At 34.7% G+C, this 15,255-nt stretch overlaps 3 protein-coding genes across 3 annotated transcripts; all 3 read right to left on the minus strand.

The window, feature by feature from the left end:
• Positions 1-2,378: 2,378 nt before the first annotated feature.
• Positions 2,379-3,148, minus strand: LOC108840066 (protein salt-induced and EIN3/EIL1-dependent 1). Its single transcript, XM_018612885.2, has 2 exons — positions 3,049-3,148; positions 2,379-2,838 (listed from the first exon to the last, which is right to left on the minus strand). Exon 2 carries the CDS (start codon positions 2,794-2,796, stop codon positions 2,530-2,532), a length of 267 nt encoding a protein of 88 aa, XP_018468387.1. The 5' UTR covers positions 2,797-2,838; positions 3,049-3,148; the 3' UTR covers positions 2,379-2,529.
• Positions 3,149-3,894: 746 nt separating this feature from the next.
• On the minus strand, positions 3,895-6,381 carry LOC108840065 (uncharacterized). The gene is made up of 3 exons (XM_018612884.2): positions 6,215-6,381; positions 4,391-4,590; positions 3,895-4,261 (listed from the first exon to the last, which is right to left on the minus strand). Exons 2-3 carry the CDS (start codon positions 4,544-4,546, stop codon positions 4,091-4,093), a joined length of 327 nt encoding a protein of 108 aa, XP_018468386.1. The 5' UTR covers positions 4,547-4,590; positions 6,215-6,381; the 3' UTR covers positions 3,895-4,090.
• A 1,914-nt stretch (positions 6,382-8,295) lies between these two features.
• LOC108840789 (NAC domain-containing protein 89) lies at positions 8,296-10,034 on the minus strand. Its single transcript, XM_018613608.2, has 4 exons — positions 9,798-10,034; positions 9,361-9,614; positions 9,028-9,267; positions 8,296-8,767 (listed from the first exon to the last, which is right to left on the minus strand). The coding sequence occupies exons 1-4, from the start codon at positions 10,003-10,005 to the stop codon at positions 8,426-8,428; spliced, it is 1,044 nt and encodes a 347-aa protein (XP_018469110.1). The 5' UTR covers positions 10,006-10,034; the 3' UTR covers positions 8,296-8,425.
• Between the last annotated feature and the right edge of the window lie 5,221 nt (positions 10,035-15,255).

Consider the following 15,255-nt stretch of genomic DNA (forward strand, 5'->3'; position numbering starts at 1 on the left):
AAATACCCGAACGGGTTTTATATCCCTATACCGAAATACCCGAAAATCCAAAATACCCGACCCGAACCCGAACGGGTACCCGAACGCCCACCCCTATGCTCCACTAATATATATTATAGATATTTTGGTCACTAATATATATTATAAATACCAAAATGACTAAAATATTTTATTAGTATTAACTAATCTAGATCTTAGAGTTTAGAGTTAAGAGATAGGTTTATCTAGATCTTAGAGTTTAGAGTTAAGAGATAGGTTTTTAGGATTGAGGTTTAAAATTTTATAAAATAAAATATTAATATTAAAATTTTGAAAATAGTTTCAAAAATCATTTTCAAATTTCAAAAGATAATTTGGAAAAATTATAAAAATGTTTGAATTTTAAAACATATATTTTTGTTATTTTGTAACTTTTATTATTATTTATTTATATTTACATATCTAGAGTATAAAAATCTTTTACCTCTTAAATAAAATATTTATGTCATTTTTCTCATTATTAGCTCTTTTGTCATGAAAACGTCTATTTGGGAGAATTGATCTTTAACAATTGATACTATATTGTATTGGATGTTAGGTCTTGATCTGTGCATTCTTAGTTTATTACAATTTTACAAACATCAACCACTTTTCTTTCTAAAACAGAACAATTAATTACAAAACATTGGAATCACACTGATTCCCAAATCTATATCTCATTCTGTAAATTCGAAAGGACTTAAAATTTAATAAATACTATCCTCATGAATTTATGTATTTGTGTGTATATGTCGCAATGGCAAGCAAAGAGATCGAGGGTGAGGAATGTCACGTAACGTGACTTCGGAGCATGCGAAGATAACTCTGTGTTCCGTCAATTTCTGTCATGAGCTTTTTTTTTTTTTTTGATAATCCAGTATCCAACTAGTAAGCATGATCGACTAGCCCATCGGGCCTAAACTCATGCCATTACAGGATTTTTAAGCCTCCACTTAAGGATCTTTGGTTACGCGAAGTGGTCTGGAAAACGAGAGGAGCCCATGTGAAAACTTTCGTAGCCAACGCGGATCGAACCCAGGGCGGGCACTCCAGCCGGAGTTCCTTTACCACTAGGCCAACACGCGTTGGTTAAAATTCTAAAATAAATGAGCTACTTGCACCTATATGCATCTATTATACACAAACACACGTGTGTATAGTTGTCTACGTGATGATAGTCTATATATCCGACTTCGATTCACATTCAAGTATGCAATATAGCGAAGCTACGTACTTCAAACTTTGGGCGATCTTCAAACTCATTAGATTAGGTTTTTACTGAGTGATGGGGAAATATATGAATGTATTTTGTGCGACTAGAAAACAAAAGAGCCTATATAACCTCTTCTCTTGATTCATGGAAATCTTCTGTATTGGGCCTTATCATAATCTATACTACTAAACTCACGGAAACTATGGATAAAACAAAAGAGACTTAAAAGAAGTTGGTGTCTCTAATCGATTGATGACCACACAAAAGAGTATGGATGAAGAAAATAGTCAATGAAAGGAAAGCATATTAAGAAATCACTAATATGTTATTTTTGTCTAAATTTCTTATTGGAAGAAGTAAAATATTTGCCAACCATGCCTTAAATTGTGTTAAATACCCCAGGATAAAGTATAAACTAATCGTTGATATTGTTTTTTCCCTTAAAATTAGTTAGGTTTGAGCCAACATCTCTGATTGACCAAAAACAAAATTAAAGAAATCTAGTTTTTCAAAATAAACTTATTATTAGATAATACGTGTTGTTTCTTTTGATAGTTTGGAATGGAACGGAACACACGTAATGCTGTATCCGACATTAATGTGAAAACCAACATGCATTTTTATAGTAAGTTTAGGTGAAGTTTTTTCACATTCATAATAAGAACAACTCTTCTTCAAGATTTTGTAGACATTTAATATGTTAGTTCAACAACTTTGGTAACAAGTAAACCAAACCTATTTATTATTTGATGTATGATGTGTGTATATATTTAAATGACTATGTGTGCATATACTTATCTTTTAAAGCTAGAGTTACTTAAGTGCACATGAAGGAAAAGAGAAAAGTCATTGTTCCATATTTTTCATATTAAACACGTATATATAGTTATGTCACGTACAAGTACATTGAACTTACAACAAGTCAACAACAACTAATTTTCCTTTTATAAAATTACTATTCATTTCAATAGTCAGGAAATATCTAGTACCCAAAAAGGAATATTATCATTGTTTTGAAGAGTATACATCCGTCATTAATATCCATAATTTCATCGCTAAAAACATTTTTATTTTGTTAAAAACTGCTATAAGTAGCAATTTTATAATGGTTATCTACGTTATGACCTGTTGAAAAGAAATAACGAAATGTAATATTCATCGCACTAAACAAATGTGTCTATATATGTGTGTGTCATATGAACACATGCGGGCGTCGTATAATTTTAACTATCAATATATATGACAACAAAACAAGAAAAGAAAATAAGAAGGAAAGGACATTCTTAATTGGCATTTTCTTAATTACTACTCTTCTTGCTACATTTTTCTGTGAGAAAATCAAGCAAAACTTGGCTGTTGCATCTAGGGCACCTAGGGTTACTCTCCAAAGACATGATGATGTACATGATGCAGTTAGTACAACCAACAACCACAGCCTCTCCTCCTCCAACTTCAGCTTCCTCCGAGCATAAGGATGAAGATGAGCTCTCTCTGGGCAAAGATGAATCCAGTATATTTAGTTTCAAATCAAGTCCAAGTGTACTCGCGGCTTCTTGTTGGTTCATGTTCCTTGCCTTCCAAGAAGAATATGTTTGTTCTATAGGAACCTGATTATAAACACAATGAAATTAAAACCAAGTTCTGCGTTAGAAAATGAAGGTTGATAGGGTTTATAAAACATGTGCATATATCATCAAAAAGAAAACACAGTAGGAATGATCAATCGAGTAACTTATTTGCCTATCAATCAAAAAGTGAAGATCGAAATAACAATATTTGAGCAAAATAGCTTGAATCTTTGGTCAAAGTAAGCTTACCTAGGGGAGCTTATTGTTCTTGTTCTTGGGAGTTATAGAAGAAAGTTCGAGGTTTTCATGTTATTGGCTGCTGTTATATATAGGCAGATAGACACACAAGATGGGAGAGGGTTTCATTGAATGCATATTAATTAGTTAGTAGGATTAGTTTTAACTACCTATCAAAATAAATACCCACGAGATTTTTTTATAGAAAAATAAGACGTTTCTAACAATTATGTGATTTGAAAAATATTACTAAAAAGATGGAGTATATGACTTGGCCTTTGAAATTGCATTTATTACCAAATAGTATTTGGATAAATACAAACGAGATACTTGGTCCTTTTTCATATTTTGTTTTATCATGAAATTCAAATTCAAATTGAGAGAGGAATACACCATTTATTTCGAACTTGCCAGGTAGTAATAATGTATGCTGATATGTAAGATATTATCATGGCGTGAGAACTGACGAAGAGAAATGTTTTCAAGACTAGTATAACCTTCAGTATGATTTGTTTTTTCTTGTAAATAAATACTCGTACATGATGATTTGTCAAAGAAAGTATCGCATCAAACAATTGTTGAAAATCGATTAATATTGGTGAATGTGAATTTGGACGGCTAGACGCACGGCCAACAATGATGGAGTGTGGTTGGTGAGATTTAGGCTCTGACTGATGGAATAACGAAACATAAGAACAAAATTGCAAATAGAATGGAAGACTCATATGACATAAGATTCTGTCATCTTAGACTTTTGTTGCCGTGATTCAATGTAAAACCTAACAACAAAACCAAAGTTTGACTATACAAACCCACACATGTATAGATTATGTGCTTTGCTAATAATAGCATCAACCATATTAAAGGATATTACAAGTACCATAATCCTCAAATTTCATTACACACTCGAATATCTCAACCTTGATCATATAATTAAAAGCAATCCTACTAATCAAATCATCAGCACAACAAAAGATATAAAATACAAGATTGCTTCCCACAGCTTTAACGTACCATTTGGGTTTATATATATATTACTTACTACTGGATCAAACTAGTCTTCCACAATGTGTTTCCTCTCGAGCTCAATAAACTGCTTGTTGAGATGGGGAATTTCAGTGGCGTTTCGCGTCTCGTTCTCTCCTCTGCATCGTAGTAACTGCATTTGAAGACTCCGTACAAGGTCATTTAGCCTCTGGATATGTCTCTCTTGTGACAAGATGATCTGTATCGATCAACACAATAAGAAGAAAAAATAAAATCAACTGTTAGAATGTAAAAGTCTTGCATCTTAGTGAAAATAGGACAAGCTATGTTGTTGTTTTTTTCTCCAATAATCTCATGCAATCAGTACCTTCTCTTTGACAGCATCTTCCCTCTTTGCAATTTGCTGATGTTTATGAGACAAGCTAGGAGCAGCATCAAGCTCAAGAAGTGGTTGCCTCCACTCGAACTGAGAGGTGACTATGAGTATAACTAGAAGAAAGACGATCATGATCGGCCTCGACATTTTCTCTCTCCTTTTATTCTTGTTTTTTAGCTCTCCTACAAAACCTGTTCCAAGATACACATTTTACACTCCACGTCCAACAACCATCACACCTAAATCGAAAGGTCAAAACTTGAAGAGATAACGTGACTTTAATTCACCAATCCAAGTCTCAAAAAAAAAATCTCTAAACAAAACCAAAAGTAGAAACAATCTAATCAAATATTGTGAGTTTCTTCTATTCAAATAGATGTTCAACACGGATGTACATAATCTTATAGCTGTAAATTGGGCGAGTCCATGTCCATTAACCCGTATCCATTTGTCCATTTATTGTTTGTGGACAAAGAGTGACCATGTCCATTAGAACCATGTCCATTAAGAACCATATCCACTAAAACCCATATTTTTATGGGCTGCCATAGAGTCCATAATAGACCATATAAGAAAACTTTAGATTTTAATTTATAAGCCTATAATTTATAAGCCTATAATTATATATTCAAGTTCATAAAATTAAAATTAATCCATAAATACAACAATTTTGGTTTTGGCAAGAAAACTTGATTTTGCGGTTTTAACGGAAAAAATTCGATTTTGCGATTTTGGCGGGAAAACCTGATTTTCTGGTTATGGCGGGAAATCCCGATTTTGCGGTTTTGGTAGGAAAACTCGATTTGCAGTTTTGACGGAAAAATCGATTTTGCGGTTTTGGCCGGAAAACCCGATTTTATGGTTTTGGCGGGAAAACCTGATTTTACGGTTTTGGCGGGAAAACCCGATTTTGTGGTTTTGGCGGGAAAACCCGATTTTTCGGTTTTGGCGGGAAACCCCGATTTTATGGTTTTGGCGGGATAACCCGATTTTACGGTTTTGGCGGGAAAACCCGATTTTCCGGTTTTGGCGGGAAAACCCGATTTTCCGGTTTTGGCGGGAAAACCCGATTTCTCAGTTTTGGCAAGAAAACTTGATTTTACGGTTTTGGCGATTTTACGGTTTTAGCGGAAAACTCGATTTTCCGATTTTGGCGGGAAAACTAGATTTCCCGGTTTTGGCGGAAAAATCTGATTTCTCTGTTTTGGCGGGAAAACTCGATTTCTCGGTTTCGGCGGGAAAACTCGATTTTACGGTTTTAGCGGAAAACTCAATTTCTCGATTTTGGTAGGAAAACTCGATTTTTTCTGGTTTTGGTGGAAAAATTCGATTTCTCGGTTTTGGCGAGAAAATCCAATTTCTCAATTTTCGCGGAAAACCCCGATTTTACAGTTTGTGCGATTTTACGATTTTGACAGAGAAAATTCAATTTCCCGATTTTGGCGAGAAAACCCGATTTCTCGGTTTTGGTAAAAAAACTCAATTTTTTTTTAAACCTTAGATTTTTTTTTGTCCATTGGACAACTCATGTCCATGAAACCCAAACCCGTAAAGACCATTTTTTAAATGGTCATCCATATTTTGTCCATTAATAACCCATGGAAAAAATGGGTGTGTCCATATTAAGTCCATTTAAATATGGACGTGGACGACCAATGGACGACCCGCCCATTTGACACTTATACATAATCTGCAACTAATTAAATAATAACCTAGTGATTACAAGAATGCGATTTTAACAGCACCACAACATAAATATCCAAATCACCAAAGAAGAGGTAACGAGACGATTACGATGATTGGCGCAGAACTTACAGATCGAGATTGAAGACTGAAACCAAACTTCATTATCGAACGACGTAGTGAAGTTGTTGTTGTTTTGTAACGGTTACGAGAGAAAGAAACGCGAGAGCAGAGGTTTTTCAACGGCGGTGGAGACGAATCTACACAACCTTTGCGCAACCGTCTTGGATAGACCGGATAGAATAGTACGGAACTAACACAAAATGACTCATTTTACAAAATTACCCCTTCCTTTTTTTTTAACCACTATTTTATTTAAATAAAAAGTAAACTTACAGCAAAAGCATATAAAATACTTGAATTACAATTAAATGCAAAACTAAAACTATAAATCATTACAACACACAGAGTAAGAACTGAAGAAATTTTCTTCTGAATCTTCTTGTTGTTCCTTATGTAACACCATTTGTATTTGGCTACCATCTTCTCGATGAAATTCCAAATTCTTCTTTTAAGATTTCTTTGATGTATAACATTGGCCAGATTCCAAATAGGATCAATAGATATTCTATTAGAGAAAATCCATTTTATTGATTTTCTCAAAAGAAATAGTAAAAGAATCTGCCAATCTTCAACGATTCTAAAAATATAGCCATATACCAAAGAAATTGAATCACCAGTGAAGAACCACCAATAAAAATCTTGAATTATAATTTTCAAGAGCATTGAATACCTTTGTGGTTGCATCACCATAGACAATTCCCAATTATGATTATGAGAATGTCCATCATCTTGTAACTCTCCGTCTTTGATACACATTTTCCATGGCGGCTTCCATGGCGATTGTTTCCATAGCAAAGCCATTAGAATAAGTTCCTTGTCAATGTCATCGACCATGACCATAAGAACCATGTCGGAGATTGTAACAGCTAATTGGGAGAAAGGATTAACATCCCATTCGCTGGGAATAAACATGAACTTCTCCACTATCAAAGAGAAGAGCAAAACACAAAGAACAAAACTGTGAGATCCCATTACTGAAACCCACGGTTTTTTGATCTTTAAAAGAGAAAAATAATTGTTTAGGTGTTAGATAATCATGAAAAGAAAAAGATATCCGAGAAAGGCATATGTGAAGTCAAATCTCTCTTGAGAATTGCAGAAAAAATGGCCTTGTGTCAATCGCCATTATGATCGCCAATAACTGTTCGAGAGAGGTTTTTTACCCAAAAGATAATTACCCCTTCCTTTTTATCCATTTCGGACACCTAATATTATTTTAAACAGTTTTCTTTTTGCAACACAAACATTTTTCTTGATTAAAAGCCATAAACATTTTTTTTTTCCAAATCTTAAGTCTACAATCTGATCCAACATTCAAAAAACTAATGTAAAGACTATTATTTTGTACCTAAGATGATTAAACAAGAGAATCAATCAACCTCTTGTGTTACCATTAAGTTACCAACACTTTGGTAAGAAAATTAGAGCATGTCCATTAGTTAAAGCCTGTTCTAATGATTTGTTTAATTGTCATGTTAGAGATGCTTACTAGCTTTAAAAGTGCCATATTAAACACCGGTTCTGTGTGTTTTATGTCTTTTTTATTTATTTTTTTGGTTTCTTTTTTTTAGAACCTCTTTTTAAAGTTTTCGTTGGAGGTAGTCTTAACCGCTAACAGGTTATTTGAAAAAAAGAAATATTTTGAATAAAAAGAACAATTTGTTTTGCAAATTATTTATTTTTAAGTTTCATTCCAAAAGTGAAATATTTGGAATTGATTTAAAAAAGTTATTATTGTAACCGGTATAAATTTTTGGAATTCTATAGAATGATGAATGATGCATTCTGATTGGTTGCAACAACTCATCTCTCTCATTCCCTGTCGGAATAGTTATGTGGTTCTTATTCATACTCTGTTTTTTTTGAGGTAGTTACTTGAACTCTCTGTCTGGAGTGTGTTTCTTTGTACGTTGCTTATTGGTGTCTTCTCCCTTCCTTTTTGTCTGAACATCCAGCTCAGTAATCAAAAATATTATTCAGTGTATGACAAAACCAGATTTAGAATTAACATCAGTTCAGTAAACCGAATAAAAGACGGACAGATTAAGTAAAAAAAAAAGTTTTAAATCCAGAAACATATATAAACCCTCTACACAAAAACAAAACTTCTTCTTTTTTTTTTTTTTTACAAAAACAAAACTTCAGACATGATTATATGTTCTTCTTTTCTTAACATCGAAAAACAACACATGAAACTGGTTCTTACTACTTTCCATAGACTTACTCTAGATAAAACAACATTACAATAAGAGCAACTACACATATAATCACGTCCCATCGCGCCCTGTTCACCGTTTTGATCGAGTATATCCCCATGAAGCAGCTCGACAACTGGTCCGTGCCACTGCTCCCTTTTCCTTTCTTCTGCTGCGATGGTCTTTCCTCTAACAGTGAAGCCATCTGGTTGTCAATCATGCTAGGTAAAGGTAGTACCCTTATAGCCTTTGATGCTGATTCAAGTGTTGGCACTTCGTTCGCTAAATTCCCCGTTGTGACCGCTTCATCCACATTGATTATTTCGTCCTTTAGGATATCCGCAAAGAAATCATCTTCAGTTTGCACCTAATACACACACACAAGACTTCATCAACAACTGCATTAATCAAGAACCATCCATCATGCGCTATGTGAAACGTTAGCTAGCCAGAAACAACTATATGACTTAGAAAATGGGAGATTCATCAAGAAACAAAAAAGAAAAAAGCAATAGGCAGAACTGGTCTAGGCAAAGCCTAATGAAACATTTCGTCTTGACCCTAAGTTTTAAAGAGCTACCCAAAAATATTCATGACCCCTAAATATTGTCTTTAAAGGGGACAAACCTGTAGATTGTCTGCTGTTTCTGCCATCTCGTTGAGAAGCTCCTCCCCTGACTCACCGGCAAGGTAAAAATCAACCATGCTGTCCAAATCAGCCTGGCTCCTAGAACTAGCAGCACCACCACCATTTTGCATGATCATGTGCTTCTCTGCTGGTAAATCTGACTCTGGTGCCTTGTGACTACTCGTACAAGAATGGAACTCTTTGTTCCTCCTAAGCCGGCAAACAACCAAAGCATCATCCTAGAATTCACAGGAAAAAAATCAACTCAAGCCAAAGATCAGAACATTTCAAGTAGCCAAAGTTACCTCTTAGGTTAAAACAAAGAGTTTTACCGTAGAAACTCCTTTCATGCAGTACTCGTGCATAAGCCATTCTGTTCTTTCGCCTTTTGGTGCACGACCCATATGGAAGACAAGCGTCCTCTTTGTTCCAATCACTTGAGAAGAAGACTTCACATCACGTTCTTTTCCAGTGGCTTTCCAGTACCCCATCTTGGTCGCTCTCCTGTTCTGTGACCCATGTGGATACTTTTTGCCTCGTGAACAGAAGAAGAACCATTCCGTTTCTGATTTAACTATCGACTTATCTGCAAATTAAAAAAAAAAAACGGAATTTTAAAAGAAAACAAGAACACTAACCCTCTAATTATCACACTCCACGAGAACACATGTTGCTTTTTAAAATGTTTTTCTTGTTGAGCAAAGAAATAAGAAAATTATGACTAAATATAAACAAAAGTATGTCATAAGCAAAGATTTGTAAAACAAACCGGGCAAATCCCAAGGCTCGAAGTTGTAAATATCTGTTTCCGGTATAACCTCAACGGACCGCTCCAAACCGTCCATCTTCCGCTTCAGGTAATACGAGATCAGCTCCACGTCCGTCGGCGAGAACTTGAACCCCGGAAACACCGTCGCGGCTTCAACTGACGCCGCCGTATCCTTAAAAGCTCCCACCGCCTCCGCCTCCGCCTCCATGAAGAAGTATTTTCTGGTCTCTAGAGAGTTCTAATGTAAAACGAATCTCTGAGCTTGTCAGTGTTTACTTAAGCTTTGAGTTACCAAAAGAACATTCATGTGTTTTTTGCCTAGGTGTTGCGTAGTTATTGCATGATGCATGTCTGATTGCCACGTCACTACACCTAGTTAAAATAAAGGCTTTATTTCAGTTAGATCCTTGGTGTTTTCACCTTCTCTGAATTTAAGACTTTTAATTTAGTTATCTACTACAAAGCCCTTTCTTGCTAGTGATTACATGATTAACATCACATTGCATCAATGTTTCATTCCTCTCAACAAAGTATATTGATTATAAAAACTATAGATGATAGGACCCCTGCACATCACATACCATTATACTATACATTATAGATGGTGAACCAAAATAGAGAGATTGTAAACTACTACAAAAGAGAAAAATAAACTACAATATGATAATTGTTTATTTTTGTAAAGGTAACTTGAAACCACAGAGGGGACATATGTGACCAACATGAAACCATTTTTCAATACAAGAACTATGAAAGACATGAGAGCAGCAAGGCATAACGGTTGCTTCTTCCGCAAGAAACATCTCCTCTGTGCAAATCACACAAGGTTCGAGCCGATCCATGTCCGGTCCAAGCACTTTGAAACGCTCTAGCCCGCTTACTGCAGATCTATCTGCAGGTCTCGTGCATCTAGACGATGAAATCTCCATCTGAATAGACTCCAACACGGCCTTACTGGCTCTTCCAGACACATAAGAGTGATGCATATAACGTGTGAAACCCATCTCAGATATCACTTCTCTTATTTGATCTTCCCATGAAGAGTGAGAAATCAAGTCCTCGTTCTTCTCCACTCTCTTCTTGATCAAACTCGATATCTTTCTCTCAATGGACCGTTCCCGAAAAACCGAGAGCAATGTCTCGTGATCAACATGCGTTAACTGATATTGTAAGATGATTTGAAGTTTAAGAGCTAACCACTTATCGTCACAAGAAAACTTATCTTTCTGAAAGAGTTTCAACTCCTCCACAAGACTTTCGGTAACGTCAGGAATGTTGAACGGCATGTGTTTAAAATAGCCAAGAGAGGGAGGCGTCTTGTCGTAGATCTCCCTTCTTATAACCTCGGACGCTTTCGAAGTTGTAACACAATCTGTGGACTCTGTTTCTGTGTAGAGGTAAGAACAAGGGAGACGAAATCTACTGATGGATTTTGTTGATGACTCGGTGATAGTGTTGCAGACAGCGAGTATCTTAAACTCAACCTCTACGAAGAACTGCGGATACGTGAGGCTCTTCTCGCACTCACCAACACTATTAGGTAATATCATCAGATGAAGTTGGCAAGAAGTTTCTAAAGGTGAATGTCTTAACCAAGGGCCATAGACATGCGTTCTTGACGTGGCATTCAAGACACGTTCTTTAGGAAACGTAACCTGCACGCAGTTTTCTTTCACGTGACCTATCCTTCCACAGTTGTAGCAGAAGTCACCTAAGTTCCAGTACTTGAACTCCACGAACCGGTTTTGGTTTTGGCCAATGTAGAATCCTGGTCGGAGTGGCTTCTTTAGGTCAATATCAACTCTGAGGTAGATGAACCTGTTGTTATTAGACGTTCCATGAAAAAGGGCATTGTTGTCTCCGACTTGTGATTTAAGCGTGGGGAGGAAGTTACTAGTGCAGAGGTACAATGGCAACCCCACGACAACGACCAAGAAGGAGTCCCAAGTGAAGTCAATGGTGTCGGAAGAGTTTGGATCCTTGATTACTATGAGAGCTCCATTGACGTTGTAGGGTCGTTTTTTAAGAATCTTTTCTTTATCATTCTTTTGTATGAATTCGAACAAGAATGTAACGCCGTCGTCTAGCTTTTGGACAGTCATGTCGCCGGAGAGAACCCATTGTTTCCGGAGTGTTTGTTCTGTTTCTTCAGTAGACGGTGGAGTTGAGTTCGTGAAGAACTTTCCGACGAGGCGGTGTGATGAAGAGCCGTCGAGCATGTTTTGCTTTCAGAAGAGTTTGAGTTGATTTTTTTTTTTTTGTCAACGCGTTTGAGTTAATTAGTTTGAACATGTATTTCTTACTTGGTTTTTATAACAAACAGAAAAACAAATAAGAAAGTATTCCTTTTCCTTGTTATATCTTGACGATATTTTTATTTAATTTCATTCTTGTGTTTTGACAGATACACATTGAACCTTTTTTCTTTTCCAAGTATATATAGGAAAATAAAACAAAACTCAATTTGAATGCTATAAATTTAAAATGTAAATCTAAAAGAAAACTCAATTTGAATGCTTTGTTTCGTACAGAAAACATGTAAATCTAAAAAATGTATAGCTAGTTACCATATCGTTTAGATGAAACTATAAAATAAAACTCAATTTGAATGCTATAAATTTTGTAATTGTTTCGTATCTACTTTATTAAACTTTCTTGCTATGTATAAAATACACTGAATTTTATATTACAAAAAGGTTTCATATACATAATTCATACTTTAAACCAATTCTCACCATCACTGATATATATTTACAAAATTTAACGTATTGTAAATTTTAGATTCAAAATTTCATGATAAAATCTAGGACATAACACATTCTAGTGATCATTTTATTCTTGTAATGTTCGTAAGAAACTAGTAGGTCTAGAACATAAATTTGAAATCCTCGTAGAGATGATAATATTATAGTTACGAATGTATAAACATAGTATAAAAACTAAGACATTATCTTTATTATTTTATTAAGTGAAAAATAGTCATATAACATCATGGCATCCTCAAGTTATGGACTATCATGCCACTAAAAAAAATTTAACCAGCTAATAAATTTACCAAACAAGACAAATCACATATAAGTGCAACATGGGTTAAAAACCTGATATATATGGAAATTATGCTGGATTTTTTTTTACGTTCTTTTTTTTTACATTCTAAATAAGCATATATCAAACTTTTATATAACAACTAATTTCGTACACTTATTCGTGGTTTATATTATCAACTAACCAAATCTTATTATTAAATATATAATTATAAAGTATTTATAATTCAGTAACGCAATAGAGGCATATCTTGGAAAACAGGTGACGTTGAAGGGTTGAAAGTGGTTACCACAGCAGAAAATTTGACTAGAAATTTCAACAAAAGTATCCAAATTAATGTTTTCCATACAACCGAACAAAAAAAACCCAACAAAAACCTTTATCAACAACCCCAAAATGTTAAGCATAAAGGTAAATTAGGGCATTAATCTAAACATGTTTAAAGCTATTAATTATTATTATATTTCAGCATGGCCGAATAAAAAGAGCTACTGAGACAACTAGGACTATATTCTATACTGATACAATTATTCATACCTTGTTAAAGAATATTCTGATTATGAAATGAAAAAGCTACATATACTTTTTATAAGCAGTAGCCAAGTGTGAACAAAACTTGTAACCAAACAAATCAAATATAAATTTTGAGTTGTTACCTAGCGACGATAACGACAAACAGGCATAGTTTGTTACACTATGAGCCACATTCTGAGTTTGTCTTGCACCCAGAGATACATTCAACATTTGGAACACTTTTTTTGTCCTGTAGTACGTGGTCAGGCAACAATGCCCCTGTTAAAGGCTTCGCCAATTTGGTATTTCAAAATGAAAAACTGGTCTGGTTTGGTCCTTGTTTTCTACGAATGCATTAATGTATTAGATTTATTAATAAAAATGTTTTATTGTTTACCGTTAGATGATGAAGAGATGCTTATAATCCGAAGGCCGAAAATAAAAGTGGATGTGGGGAAACTGAACATACGACATCAGTTTTGTGTATTTGTCAAAGGTTTTCCTCAACCAATTTTATTTTTTATTATCTCTTATTATAGTAACTAAATTTGATATATAATATATATATTAAACTATAATTTTTTTCTCTTCTATATTTTGAGATCCATATGTATATATTTATTTTGATATTTTAACTTTTTATAAAAATTAAAATTAAATTATGTGGATACAGTATTGTGGACAATGTATCGTGGACGGTGCAATTTGAACTCGTTCATATATATTTTAATTTTTAAAAAATTTAAAACTGAATTAAGGAAAACTGACGAAGAAGGAAGATGTGCAGGAAAAAAAAAAGAGGAAGAAAATGTTGGTTACAGTCTTTCAGATGATGCAAGTTGTGGATGGAAACTCGTGGATGGAAAATTTGTAAACCTTTTTGGTTGGTTCCGTTGCAGAGAGAAACCTCGTGACCAACAATAGTCAAGTTTCTCTGTTTTACACCTCTGGTCTATTAGGTATTGGATATAGGCAATTTGATCCTAACATTTTTTAATTTACTTATAGATTCTCTTCATTTCGTCTCATACTTTTTAATTATACGCTTTAACCCTTAACAACAATTCTCTTATTAGTAAAACTCCACTGCTGTTCGCCTGTTCCTCATCAATCCACACATCACCCGTTCAAACATCAGCCGTCCACACATCACATGTCCATAGAACACCCATCCACGCATCGCCAATACACACACCACCGAGAATAAATCACTCGAACACAATTCAACCGATCAGAAACTCAGCCGACCACAACTCAGCCATCCACAAGGGTTGCAAACCCCCACACCGAACACAAAAATGAAAACCATCCATGGTTTGAATGAGTTATGAATAAGTTAGAGACAAAACAAAATGTTGTATTGTGGCTCCGTAAGTCTAAAATATGTGGCATGCTTTAAAGATGAAAACAAATTCAGCGAAGGAGAGGGTGTGAAGAACAATTTGTGAAAGGGGATCTAGAGTTTTAAAGAATCGCCGCAAAAAGAGCTTCACGAGAAGCCGTGTGTTTTGGATTTGAAATTAGGGTTGGGAATTGATAAAAATGGGTTTGGTACATAAATTAAATCAGGATCAATAGAATCGGTATATGATGGTTTGGATTATTCACGTTTTTTATGGGAAAAGGGCATATATGACTTTCACTTGTATTAAAGTATGTCATATGTTGAAAGTGTCTTGGAATGAAATTCTAAAGTGGTAAAGTGTCTGAGAGAGTAAAATTTTTTTTTTAAATTTTGGCGTTTCAAGGTGTTTTGTCCTTGTATCTTAGTTTTAGTGATTTCTGGTCATGCAAGTTTCACATGGATAGGAACTGCTGAAATTGGTGTAGATTTGACCTCTCGATTGTTTCTGATGTTGCTAGTTTTAGTATGGTTTGGTGATATTCCTTTCAGAGTTGA

Source organism: Raphanus sativus, chromosome 2 (genome assembly GCF_000801105.2).
Source record: "Raphanus sativus cultivar WK10039 chromosome 2, ASM80110v3, whole genome shotgun sequence".
Lineage (NCBI taxonomy): Eukaryota > Viridiplantae > Streptophyta > Magnoliopsida > Brassicales > Brassicaceae > Raphanus > Raphanus sativus.